At 41.9% G+C, this 9,961-nt stretch overlaps 1 protein-coding gene across 1 annotated transcript; it reads right to left on the reverse strand.

Moving 5' to 3' along the window:
• Window positions 1–255: 255 nt before the first annotated feature.
• Window positions 256–1,192, reverse strand: LOC135200668 (golgin subfamily A member 6-like protein 25). The gene is made up of 2 exons (XM_064229276.1): window positions 954–1,192; window positions 256–877 (listed from the first exon to the last, which is right to left on the reverse strand). Exons 1-2 carry the CDS (start codon window positions 1,190–1,192, stop codon window positions 256–258), a joined length of 861 nt encoding a protein of 286 aa, XP_064085346.1.
• Between the last annotated feature and the right edge of the window lie 8,769 nt (window positions 1,193–9,961).

Raw genomic sequence — 9,961 nt, forward strand, 5'->3', positions numbered from 1 at the left:
GAGCTTGTCCTCCTACCTCCAGAAAATTCTTCCTTTGACTCGCACCAGGCGAGTTTGTTCGTTCCTTGAGACAGTGCCTTCGCTGACGAGTTGGGGGAACTCAGCAGCCAATGCCTTCCTCCTCAGTGAACGATGAATATCCTGAAGATCTTTATTCATCTCCGTGAAGAACATCTTCCACAATGTGCTTGAGGCCCTCCCATTGTTTCTCGTAATCCTCGTTTTTCTCCCCACCCGCTGAGCATTCCAGTATCCTTACGTTTGTTTCTCTTCTGTCTCACGGGCCTTCTCACAGGGGTCTTCCTCACTCCCCGTGTCTTTCCTTCCTACTGTTCCTCCTGTGCACTTCTCTCTCTTCCCTTCTTCAATCATAACGTCTCCATGTTCCAGTGCAATGTGTTCTAGTTGGAAATTCCTCTGAGCAGTCCCATGTAGAAACATCATCAACATGTATTTGTCATGTTCCCTCAAAGCCTCCTCCTGTGTTCTTAGCTTCTCCCTGAGACGTTTTTCTTCTCTCATTCTATTCTGCTCCTGTAGCTGAATCTCTTCTTTCAGCATATCGCAGTCCTTGAGGAGTCGCTGCACTTCCAGCTGGGCTTTACTCTCCTTCTTCTTCAAACAGATGAGGTTCTTCTTGTTTAGATTCCAGCAAGCGTTCCAGGCTCTGTCTTGACGCAGAGCGCTTTCCAAGTTATCCTGGAGTTCCTCCAGGCATTCACGCTGCTTCTCTGTTTCCTTTTCCTTTTGCCTCAGTTTCTCCTGATGTTGCCTTCTTATTTCAGTCTCTTCTTCTTCCTTTTCTTTAGCTAACAGATGGTTTTTATTCCTCTGTTCTTCTAAATCTTCTTTGATTTTCCTCTCCCTCTTCTTCGTCCTTTAGCAACGTCTGCAGCTCCATTGCATAATGGAGAGCTAGGTCTAGTTTATCCTCGAATTCTTGTTGTTCACACCTTGACTGTTCTTCTTTTGTGAGGAACTCTTCGATTTGAAGGTTCCTCTTCTGAGCTCTTCTTCTAAGGTCGTTAGAGAAGCCTCCAATCTCCTTCTCTTTTTCCTTTGCTCCTTCCAACAACTTTTCAGTGTCTTTCCAGTGATGAAGAGCATCTTGCAGAATGGTGTCCTTCTGTTCTAAAGATTCTTCCAGTAACATTATTTCTAGCTCCTTTCCTTCTAACTCTTCTTTACTCATTGCATTTTCTCTTCCTAGTCGGCCACCCAGTTCTTCATCGCTTGAAGCTCATCTCCTAATATCTGGCTGAATGTTAACATTCTCCGCTTCAGTGATCCTCAGCTTTTCTCTGAGAGTCGAGTTATCATCCTCAACTTCCTTCACTCGTCTCTTTATTATTTCATGCTGGTCTTGACCTTCTCTAATTCTTTAGGTTTGTTTTAAAGGCGAGGGATTCTTTCAGAAGGTGGACTGTTCCTTCTCTCTCAGCTAAAACGTTCCCCAACTCTTCAGTCATCATACAGAACTCTTCGTTGGCTCCAAGTCAAGTAAACTCCATTAGTATTTTCACTTTCCTTTAATTTCAGGCTGAGTTCTGTTTCCTTCTGTGAGGTGGCCTCCAGCTCTCTCTCTTTTTCAGCCATCTCCTGCTGGAAGACCCGTCTCATCTCGCTCTCCTCCTCGTTTCTCCTCTTGAGGAAGAGGTCTTTTTCCTGCAGATGGTTCTCCAGGGAGTTTATTTTCGACGTCTGCTCTTTCTTTGTCTTTTGAGTCGTTTCCAGCTGATCTCGAGCCAATCTTAAATCCTGTTCCAACAGGCACTTTTCACCTCTGAATTGTTCATCTTGTTGGAGGAGGTTGACGATTTTTTCGTCTCTTTTATTTATTTCCTTTTCGAAATGACTTTTCATTTCCTTGCCGTCGTTTTCTTTCTTTTCAAGCAGCAGATCTCTCTCCAGTAGCTGCTTTCGGAGCACTTCGATCTCCTGCTGAGCATCTTTCCAGAGGTGTTCCATTTGTGTTACGGCGACTTCACAATTATTCAGGTCCTCTTCTTGGCTCATCTCTTCATCCGTTTCGGTGCTCAGGTCATCTTCGGTGTCGTCAATTTCCTTTAATTCGAGGCTGTCTACCAGCCTAGCCTCGTCGTCCATTTCGGGTTGCAAGTCGTCATCATTGTCTAGGTCGGTATCTTCTTCATCTTCCAATTCCAGCCTGTCTTCGTCGTCGCCAATTTCGGTGTCCAGGTCGTCATCATTGTCCAAGTCTGCATCATCCTCACTGTCGTTACTGCCTTCCGTTTCCATGCTGTCTTCTAGCGAAACGATTTCTTCCGGGTCGTCAACTCGGGATCCTTTAATCTGGTAACAACAGAAAGCAGCGAGCGCCAAGCCCGCCAACAGTGCCATCCCAGGGATGGCGAGAGCAAAGCGAGACGCATCAATGCTGCTGGGTTGTTCCTCAAAGATTTCAGGATTCCGATAAACCGCTATATCATAAGATGATATTATATCATTGTACGCCAACATTAATCTGTTGAGAACCAAACAATGTTACACAGTCCTCACAGATTGAAGCGTACATGTCACAGCACAAGAAATAAAGCACTAGTAGTAAAAAGCAGTAAGTGGCAATCATGATGTATGAAGCGTTATACCCGTAGACTCTCGCTGTCTCCATACTTAGTTTTTCAAACGGACGTTGGATTCTGGCTCTGAAGGCGTTCGTTCCTGGAGCCAACAAAGTCTTCATTCCAGGGAAGACTCCGGAAGGGGCTTCACGGCTTGGCTCCGAGGGATTCTTCCTCTTCATCGTTGCTGTTCTGACGAAAGTCTCCAGATCCTCGACCAGCTCCTGCAGTACTTCGGGAGGATCGAGGTCTGTCGAAGGAATCACCAGTAATCTTTTTCGACTCTTCACCATATTACAAATTGAATTTTATGAAGTCTAATATCCTCCTGAGATTATCTACACGAGTCTCTCTGTTTTTAGATAAATTGACCAAAAGTTTGCTGATGTTCTATTCCTTATTATTGGTCCTGTTTTGTTCTAGTTGTGACATAATCTTTCGTAGAAATTTTCTATGATTTTTTTTGCTTTAATTTTCACGTTTTGGTTAAAACCTTAATCATTAGTAGCAGTAATGATACCTAAAATGATGATGATTATGATGATGATGATTATGACGATTATTAGTATTTTTATTATTAGTAGTATTATTATTAGTGGTAAAAGCAGTAGTAATAATAATATACCTATAATTTTTTTTATCATTTTTAATAATATAACTTTGGTGGTAATTGTAATATTATTAGTTATTATTATTATTATTATTATTATTATTATTATTATTATTATTATTATTATTATTATAAATTGGGGTTGTAGTAGTAATAGTAGCAGTAATTTCACAGTATTCAAAATTATTATTATCACTATTATCATTGTGTTATGTTAAAGATTCGGTAATGAGACGAAAAATAGCATTTACCTCTATCTTAAAGTTACGTTGTAGAAGTGATAGACAGATTAACAATAAGTAATCATAATGGTAGTTGTAGGTGATCTCATCCCTATCAGGGTTATTTGCACACACACACACACACAACACACACACACATATATACTAATATATAAATATATATATATATACATATATAATTATAGGTATATATATATATATATATATATATATATATATATATTGTATATATATATAATATATATATATAATTATAATATATTCATATATCATATATATATATATATATATATAATATATATATATATACTATATATAATATATCAAATTATTATATAGATATATAATATATATAGATATATATATATTATTATATATATATATATATATAAGCTATATACTATATATATATATATATATATACTATATTGTGATTTGGACAGAATCCCGACAGCCATAATCCCCACACCCCCATATCCCGACAGCGACAATGCCGACAGACCAAAATGCCGACAGCCAAAATTCCGACAAAAAAAAAAAGATATATATATATTTTGGGGCTAACAAAAATAATAATGTTATATATATATACAATTTTAATTAAAACAGATTTACAACGTAATAAAGAACAGGTGCCTACATCTTGTCAATCTGATTGTGACCTATAAAGTAGACTGTAATTTCTTAGGAAACTTATTTTGGGTGTTAGACTAATAATCGAAGTGTTTTTGTATTTATTAACATATTTTGTTGGTTTGTTCATTATGTCAATTATCAGTGGAGAGGTTTCAGAGTTCATAAAGGTGTGCTACTTTGCTTGTATTTAAATTTGTATGTCATTGTTGCCAGAGGTCTAGCCTTTGTTACATATAGCCAATCATCCACCGAGAAAGAGGGAAGAATTGCTGTCTCAAGTTACGTAACGAGTGCGTTCGAAATCTTTTCTCTGAGTAAGTTGGCCCGTCTTCAAAAAAAAAAAAAAATTCACTTTTACGTTTTAAGTACCAAATTTATTCAACCTACGTAATGCAGAATACAGTCAAAATTTATGTGTAGATATAATGTGTATTCTGAATAAGCGTTATATTTATGAAATGCATAGATAAAAAGTTATTGCGAAAAAACCGTGTTACAGAGGCCCTGAATCTCAGTAGTAGAGATTTTAGTAGATAAAGGCGAAAGAGAAATAGAAGAGAAACGCAAAACAGGAATTTTGCGTTTGCGATATGACACTCGTAAAACGCAGAAAAGGGACTGAGTGAGACAACAAAAATCGATGATGCAAACTGTTAGACGTAAACTTTGACCCGGGAGCAGCAAATAACAAGTGGGCGGAACTAGCTTACGACTGCTCACAGCATAAACCATGATTTGTTAGATGTCGTCGCCGGAAGTGCTAGGCGTTAAAGATTGCCCAATTATGAAGAATTAGGGTGGTTTTAAAAAGGAATCCAGAAGAAGAAGAGGCGGAGCCAGAAATCAGAAATTGGTCGATAGTTCAGTAACTTCAGTTGGAACGATGGAAAGAATCAGTTAACTACTCACTTCTAAAAAACCGAACTCACATATTTTCTCTACGTGATTTGCCTCCTGAGAGATCAACCGAGAAGATCAAGAATCAGCCAGTATGCAGAAACAGTAGTTCAGAAGAATAGAGAAGTATTAGAAATATATTATATGATAAGTTCCTAATAGACATAGAAACTCAACGCTGTGTAGATAGAGAGTGCCACCATATAGCATATAACAAATAATAACTAAAAATAAGAGGGAACGAAGAACTTCGTAACATATACACACTCTTATACATATTGTAGATATACAGCTAGACAGCCATTTTTAGTACAAACACACACACACACTCAGACAGTCAGCCATATTACCACAAGTACACGGAATGCTTTTGACGCACATCACCGCTGCTCACCAGCAAAACGGAACAGAAAGAATGAGGAGCAGCCTCCTCTAGTGGTGGAGGTGAAAGTGGCAGCTTTAGTCAAACACTGTGTATAACAACAAGCGGTTGAATGTTAAATAAGGTGTTAGGACTAGGGAGTTGGGAAAATGGGCTACAAATAGGCTTAGGATATTCAGTGGAAAATGATAATAATAATGATAATATACTTAGGAAGCAGACCCTCTCTCAAGCATACTTTATTAAAAGTAATGGCTACCTCAGTAGCTTACGCTTGTAGAGATTCTTCTCTATTTTCCGAATAGCGGTTTTTTCCATGCTGTTTAGACAGGCTAGTAGAGCGCCTATAGAGGTCATGATTAAATACAGAGTCAAAATTGGTGCATATATTTGAATTTTACAGGTAAACTATGATACCATAGTCATCAAAGTCATTAATGATATCTCTCTCTCTCTCTCTCTCTCTTTCTTTCTTGAGGCAAGCAAGCTTTCGTCTGGAGCAGCCAGACATCCTCGGGCTGGAATGCTGAGGGTGGACTGATCTTGGAGTTGTTGTTGTTGTTGTTGAAGATTAAGCTGGCCTTATGCCAGCACGGGTTTTAGCTATAAGCAGCCCGTAGGTCATTTGAATTTTTTGCAGGTGGTTAAGGTGATTTTAAGGATACGTGGCGAACCTTTATTCATGATATCAATGGGATATGCAGATGTGATGGTATGATTTGCAGAGGAAAGGAAAAGGTGAACAGGCAAGGTTACAAACCCCTTTAAACCCTAAGGTACCCATTAGTAGAAGATAAAGATCGATAGTAGCGAGTCCTGGCGAGTCAGAGATGGCCAGTAAGGAAATCGAAAAATTTATAGTCGTAGAAAAACGGAAAAAAAAAACATTAATCTACGGAGTTCAAGTACCATATTTCATTATTCGATAATAGAAAAAAAGCGCCGATCGTTAGTTATAGAGAATCGACGAGAGAAAAACGAAATGTTATCAGTTTTAGGAATAGCAAAACAAAGTAAACAAACAGCTTAAGCGGTAGTTAGAGTGACAGTTGAAATATTCGGTCGTTAGACGTGAGGCGGCCGAAAAACGGAGGGGAAAGGAAGATTATTTAGTAGTAGAAAAAGCAGTTATTGCTATAAACAGCAATTTTCGTGAACGGTCGAATTTCTACGTCGGAGTTCTGAACCGGTATTCTTTTGCGAGGAGATCGTCTGGAAGGCTGATTTCCAAGTCCAGGGCTTCGTTGAAGATCTCGGAAGACAGTTGATGATTATAATTTTTGCCTTTTTTAGCGAGAGCTCTTTGGATAATTGCTTGAAGTTCTTCGTAGGTCAGCAGGATTTTTTTAATGTCGTATTTTCCTACGAGGATGAAGGTGCTTCCGACGCAGCTGTCTCTCTTATCCATGATCTCTGTCTGTGTTCCTGCTTCATTATACGTGACGGGAGCTGCAGCCGGTATCTCGGTCTGCATTTCTTCAACAGCTGTATCTTCTTCTGTCTGAGTTCCTGCTTCGACACAAGCAGGAATCGGCATCGTCGGCGGTGTAAAGGCTTGGGGTATAACCTGAGGGGTTGGGGGGAATTAACTGGAGGGGTTGAGGGAGGGGTAAACCTTAGGGGTTTCCGGGGGATGGCAAGGGGTTTGGGAACTGGAGGGTTGGGAGGGCAAGGAAACGGTATGGATAGGGTTTTGGGGTATAATGGCGGGTGTTTTGGGTTGATTGAAGGATGAGGTGTTTGTGGTGGAGGAGGTAGGTTGGTCCTTGGGTAGATTCTTGGTTCGGTTTTAGGTCAGTCTCTTGGGGCGGATGGCGCCTCTTGAGGTCTTGTTGCGAGGTGGTGGAGTTATGCCCTTTATCCTCCAGATCTTCTCCAGTCTGACAGGGCATCCTCTGAACCATGCATGGTGCGACTGGTGACAGTTGGGGCATCGGGCAACAGTGTGGCCCTTTGCTTTAAATTTCTGGAGGCAAACATCAGTCTCGTATCTCTGCGGTTCCCACTTGATGAGCTGGAAGCCAAAATTGTGGCTGGCAGCCAATAAACATGCTGGCAGCTCAAAACCGAGCTGCCAGCTGATCATCGATTGCCTCCCAGCCAACAATTTTATTCGTTGCTTTGTGCTTTACCTTTGAGGTGCCAGCCAGCAAAAAATAAATCAGTTCATTTTTTGCTGGCAGCCACATTAGGCTTGTTGAATGTTATAACTAATTACATACTATTACAGTGATTTGTTTTAAAGTGAAATGGGACCAAAAGTAGTAGTTAATTGGGACACCTTTGAACACCTATGTCAAGAGGTGGAAAAAATTCCCTGCGATAAGGGACAAAAACAGCATCCAGATCACAAAAAGCCCAAATGTATTGGCTGAAATGTGGGGCCCCCAGATAGACCAGGAGTGTCCCAATATCAAGGAAAGGTCCAAAGACGAATGGACCAAACCGGGCTGGGGGGTACGAGAGCGATTCCGAAAAAGAAATACAGAAAGGAAAGAAAACAGTGAAAAGTGAGCGGCTACCAAAGAAGTGGGTCAGCAAGTGGCCACTTCTCAATGTTTTGTAAGTTCCTTCGGTCTCAATTTGGGCACAGAAGTACCGAAGGAAATCTCGAGGAGGATGCGTCTGAAAATATCGAGAAATCGCTAGTAGCTCAAGCGTAGGTGCTGGCATTTCCTCTGGTTGTAGAACTCTCCAAATAGCTTGTGTGGTTTCGTTGATGATTTTGCAAACCGTCGATTTGCCTATACGGTATACAATGCTCAAAATAGCTTGAGAATCGCCGTGTCCAAGAAAACGAAGTGTGAGTGCCAGACGTTCAGCTGCTGTAATGGATTTTCTGAATCGTGTGTCCTTTTTTGTTATATCGTTCTCGATAATCCGAAGCAAATGATGGTAGGTATCCTTCTTCATCCTCAGTAAGTCTGGAAAAATTCTTCGTCTCCCTCAGTGATGTCCTGCACTAGAGAACGGTACTCTCCTCTCTCTGCCCTTCGCGCAAACAGCGGCTTCACCCACACTTTTCGTTTTTGGCGCCTTCGCCTGAGCAGCATAAAAGCAGCAAGTTTCCGGCGGTTCACCATCATCAACAGTCAAGTAGGAACTGAGATGCAAGCATAACCACAACCGGCTTGCAAACCAAGCTACAAGCCAATCAGGTGTTCTTCCAGCCAGCCAGACTGGCTGCCAGCCACAATTTTGGCTTCCAGCTCATCAAGTGGGAACCGGCCTTAAGGCTAAAACAGCTGCATATGACGTTTTGCCTTGCGTTTCTATTACCTTAAACTTGGGGAGAGTTGAGAGGTTGTTTACAGGGGTCGAAGTCGGTGTTGAAGTCGAGGGGCCAGAGACGTTAAAAATGGTATTCAGGGCTTTCTTGCGCTTCTTCTGGACCATCTGGAAGCCCTGCTCGTCAGGGGAGGGCAGGTCCACCAGCGAAGGGTCGGGAGACGGCGGTCGCTTCTCTGCCATGAGAGAAGAGCTCGAACAAAATACCTTGTTTGAAAGTCTATAAATAACAGCACGAGGTGTTACGCAAGACGATCTTGGAGTGGCGTCTTTCCTCCTTTATATTTGGGCTTGACAGCAGGGGGTCTCCCCCATGCTGATCTACTATTGGCTGGTGGCGGTAGGTCTTCGTTTTCATTGGTGGCTTGAGCCGGGTCTCAAGCCACTTTCTCCGCATTGATGGTTGGGATGCTGTAGGTCCTGCAGCTGTCTAGACCTGAGTGGCACGGTTACGTTGATGGGTGTTTCACTACACTGCGGGATGTCACGGCTAATTTGATTTTCATTGGCTGCAGGAGTATCTCGTTCAGGGGCGTTGTCTTCCTTGGAGTTGTCGTGATTGGTGGTGTTATTGTTGGTGGCAGGTCTTCTCATACTCGTAGGGAGGAAAAATTCTTCCTGTGTCGTATTTAGTGTTGGTTTTACTTGCTGGATGAGAAGCGCCTCCAGAAGGCATAACCGACAGGCATCAGGGGCCTTCCCAATGATCTTCGTGTTTTGGATGATGACACCCCGGGAGATGGCCTCTTGATGTCTGGTGCGGGCGTGATTCTTGATAGCCCCCTCTTGGGCGTGGCATGAGAGTCTCTTTGACAGGCGCATGGTATTCATACCAACGTAGGCGCTGCTGCAACCGCGGACTGGGCATGTATACTGGTACACCACATGCGTCTGCTTCAGGGGCTCCCGTACCTGTGGAGAGGGGTTGCTTTTCATAATAAGGTCGCACGTCCTCCGATTCTGGTAGTAAGATCAGGTCGATATTCTTGGTGTCGTTGGTCGGGGATACATTTTCAGAAATAATTTTCTTAACGGAGTCCTCTTCTTCACGGTAATGGGAACTCATGAAGGCTTTGTAATACAGCTTGATATTATCCTGGGGGCGGGGTTGCGGGTAGTGAGAGCCAAAAGCTCTTCAGAGAGCCATAAGGCCACCAGAAGGCCACCAGAGGGCATGCTGTTGGAATAATCTAGAAGACTGGCTCAGCAGAAAGAGGAACTCTGTTTCTTCAAGTATGCTCTGTCCCTTGATGAAGACTTGTATTAGTCAACTAGAAGACCTCTGTCAAAGCGGGCAAATAGTCGGATATCTAGAGCTGTATTC

Source organism: Macrobrachium nipponense, chromosome 27, assembly GCF_015104395.2.
Source record: "Macrobrachium nipponense isolate FS-2020 chromosome 27, ASM1510439v2, whole genome shotgun sequence".
Taxonomy (NCBI): domain Eukaryota; kingdom Metazoa; phylum Arthropoda; class Malacostraca; order Decapoda; family Palaemonidae; genus Macrobrachium; species Macrobrachium nipponense.

Excerpts from the sequence above, each read along its gene's own strand:
- LOC135200668 (XM_064229276.1), bottom strand. The coding sequence starts at position 1,192 with ATGAGTAAAGAAGAGTTAGAAGGAAAGGAGCTAGAAATAATGTTACTG. Across the intron at positions 878-953 it reads ACAAAAGAAGAACAGTCAAG|GACGAAGAAGAGGGAGAGGA; the intron begins GTGTGAACAACA and ends ACGTTGCTAAAG.